The 3,448-nt window shown below is 53.3% G+C and overlaps 1 protein-coding gene across 1 annotated transcript in view; it reads right to left on the bottom strand.

The window, feature by feature from the left end:
* gfra4a (GDNF family receptor alpha 4a) overlaps window positions 1-2,715 on the bottom strand; it is a 41,441-nt gene extending 38,726 nt beyond the window's left edge. Inside the window, 1 exon segment of the mRNA XM_056589784.1 lies at window positions 2,676-2,715. Within this exon segment, the coding sequence (XP_056445759.1) occupies window positions 2,676-2,715 (40 nt within the window).
* Between the last annotated feature and the right edge of the window lie 733 nt (window positions 2,716-3,448).

Below are 3,448 nucleotides of genomic sequence, written 5' to 3'. Positions count from 1 at the left end.
CTCCCTCTGTGCCCCCCTCTCTTTCTCCGTCTCCTCCTCTGCCGCTCCCTCCCTCTGTTCATCCCCTTCCTGTCCCTCCTTCACGCCTCCTCTCTGCTTTTATCTCTATTCCCTCTGTCTGTCTCCGTTCACCTCCTTCTCTCCCCCCCCCTCTCTCCCCCGCTTCCTCCCTCTTTCTCCCCCTCTCTCTCTCTGTTAATCTCCTTCCTCTCGCTTCCTCCGTTTACCTTCCCCTCTCCCCTCTCTCTCCCTCCCTCCTTCTCTTTCTCTCCCCCCTCTTTCTACCCCCAATCTCTCTCTCTCTCCCCCTCTCTGTCTGTTTATATCCTTCCCTCTTGCTCTCTCTCCCCCCCTCTCCCGTTCCTCCCGCACACTCAGACAGACAAACAGAGCTTCAAAGACCCGCTTCTGTTGCCACAATTAACATTTTAATTGAACAAATTAACATATCAAGGTCGGAAACCGCCCGATTCCCCCTCAACTTCCTGCCCCTCCCCTCCGCCCTCCCCTCCCGCCCGTCTCCGCGGCGATAGCGTTAGCGGCGGTTCCGGACTAGCACGGTGGGCGTTTTGATTCCGGGGGATTGTTTGCTGAAGTAATTCTCTTCCTCGGGCCCCGGGGACAATGGCTGCCGAGCCGGGCGCTTGATGCCCGCGGCAGACAAAGCAGGCCCCTGGCCCCCGCCCCCCCCCCCCCCCCCCCCCCCCCCCCCAGCGGCGGCGGCGCGGAGACACGATCTGCCTGACAGCGTGTGGAGACCGCTTCTGACAGCCAGCAGAATTAAATTCACAGTCTGTCAGCGGGTCGTTTAGTTCAACCCCCCCCCCCCATCCCCCGCTCTGAATCCCAGATGAGTTTGTGGGAGGGAGGCGGGGCCAAAGACGGGCGCCTCACATGCCATCGCCGCGGAAACGGCGGCAGAGTGGCGCCCAAGCTAGAGTTGAGGATCTCAGAGAGCATTATCGGAGGTGCTGGTGAACAGCTCCGTCAGGGGGTCCGGGGACGGGCGGGTGGTGGGGGGGGGGGGGTCAGCTCCAGCGCTGAGGCGCCGGTAGCTCTGCGGAGCGGCGTGAAGGGGCGTGGTCGGTCATGCCGCACGCCGCGTGACGAGTCCGACGGCGCACTCTGCTGCTCCCCGCGCCGGAACAACCGTCACGTGGACGCGTTTAATGTTCAATGAATATACACTTCAATATACACATTCAATACATATATACGCGTGAGTATTGAGGATCTGATGTTGATGAATGTCATGTGTGGTCTGCCTGTCTGTCTGTCTCTCGGCATGTCGGTCTGTCTGTCTGTCTGTCTCTCGGCATGTCGGTCTGTCTGTCTCTCGGCATGTCGGTCTCTCTGTCTGTCTGTCTCTCGGCACGTCTGGCTATCTGTCTGTCTGTCTCTCGGCACGTCTGGCTATCTGTCTGTCTGTCTCTCGGCATGTCGGTCTGTCTGTCTGTCTGTCTCTCGGCACGTCTGGCTATCTGTCTGTCTGTCTCTCGGCACGTCTGGCTATCTGTCTGTCTGTCTCTCGGCATGTCGGTCTGTCTGTCTGTCTGTCTGTCTGTCTGTCTCTCGGCATGTCGGTCTGTCTGTCTGTCTGTCTGTCTGTCTGTCTCTCGGCATGTCGGTCTGTCTGTCTGTCTGTCTGTCTGTCTGTCTCTCGGCATGTCGGTCTGTCTGTCTGTCTGTCTGTCTGTCTCTCGGCATGTCGGTCTGTCTGTCTGTCTGTCTGTCTGTCTCTCGGCATGTCGGTCTGTCTGTCTGTCTGTCTGTCTGTCTGTCTCTCGGCACGTCTGGCTATCTGTCCCCCTGCATGTCTGTCGCTCGCTGTCTGTCTCTGAATGTCTGTCTCTGTCTGTCTCTATGCCTGTCTGTCTGTCTGTCTGTCTGTCTGTCTGTCTGTCTGTCTGTCTGTCTGTCTGTCTGTCTGTCTGTCTGTCCGTCTGCTTGTCTTTCTGTCTGTCTCTATCTCTCTGAATGTCTCTCTGTCTGTCTCTCTGCATGTCAGTCTCTCTCTGTCTGTCTGTCTCTGGATGTTTGCCGGTCTGTCTGACTCTCAGTCCGTTGTTAATTGATTAGCAGTCGCCATTGAGACAGATAACCCCGGTGTCTCGCTGTACATCGGCTTCTCGAAGACGCGCACACACACACACACACACACACACACACACACACACACACACACACACACACACACACACACACACACACACACACACACACACACACACACACACACACACACACACACACACACACACACAGACTCAAGGGAGATCTCGTCTGAAGATTCATCATAGAATTATATCCAGAGCAACATGATCTGGACGGTGATTGGTCGACCAAAGAACCCTGATTGCATTCTCTTGTTCTGTGTCTTTCCACATCGTCGACAACAAACACAAACAAACAAACAAATGCATGGGGACCTCTGCAGGTTGCTAATTGGCTGTTTCTGTTTCTCCTGTGGTGATGACCCTCAGAGGCAATCAGCTATTCTACCAACTCCTCCACCATGCTGCTCAAGCTGGGGTCCACGGGCCCTCTGGGGACCTGCCCAGGGTCAAGTAGCAGCGCGGAAATATTTAGATTAGATTTTGCTTTGACACGAAACACAACTGGGAAATATTCATCTGTGTTGAATATCATTAAATATTATATATGTGCATTGCTGCTGATCAATTATAAATGAAAGTACAACCCAGCCTCTTCCATTTGAAACGCATAATAATGGTAGACAATAAGTGAAAGGAGAACACATGTGTTCGGTGTCGATGAGGGAGTACTTGAGCCCTACCTCAGCCTAGAGTACTGTGTAACCCTTGCTGTGGTAGTACGCCTGCTTTTACCATGCGTTACCATGGATACCAAGTAACCGGGCTTGACGCCAGAGCTAGCGACACCGTTGATCTATGATGGGTCAATCGCAGTCCACCAGAAACACAGCAGCAGCCCAAACGCTTGCACTTGACAACAAATACAAAAGAGAGCGAAAGCCTGAAAACGCTGTGAAAACAAACACTCCAAACAAAGTAATCCTGTGAATGTCCCCCTGATCCTCGTCAGTTTACACTGACAGGCCACGCCCACATGGCTGTCAAAGGCGGTGGATGTGTACACTGTGATGGGAATATCCATATGTTGTTTTCTTTAAATGAACTAAAGTTTCCTATTTCTTGTGTTGTTTAGCCACCCCACCTTTTCCTAGTGTTACCTAAATGTTAACCTTCGTGCCAGGGGGTGAACTGGTCACAAGGGAGAAGGCATCCCCTTAAGCACTCTTCTGCTTGATGAGAACACAGGCAACTCTGTGTCTTGGGTACATAACGTCACCTGATTTGATCATTGTCACCTGCATTGTGGGGAGGATGTGAAACTGTTTAAATAGCTCTGTCTAACTGTATTCCGGACTCACTCTGCCAGAGAGCAATCTAGTGAATGCATATAT

Source organism: Gadus chalcogrammus, chromosome 5 (genome assembly GCF_026213295.1).
Source record: "Gadus chalcogrammus isolate NIFS_2021 chromosome 5, NIFS_Gcha_1.0, whole genome shotgun sequence".
Classification (NCBI taxonomy): Eukaryota; Metazoa; Chordata; class Actinopteri; order Gadiformes; family Gadidae; genus Gadus; species Gadus chalcogrammus.
The sequence above is the reverse complement of the archived record's forward strand: the minus strand, read 5'-3'. Positions and strand labels throughout refer to the sequence as shown.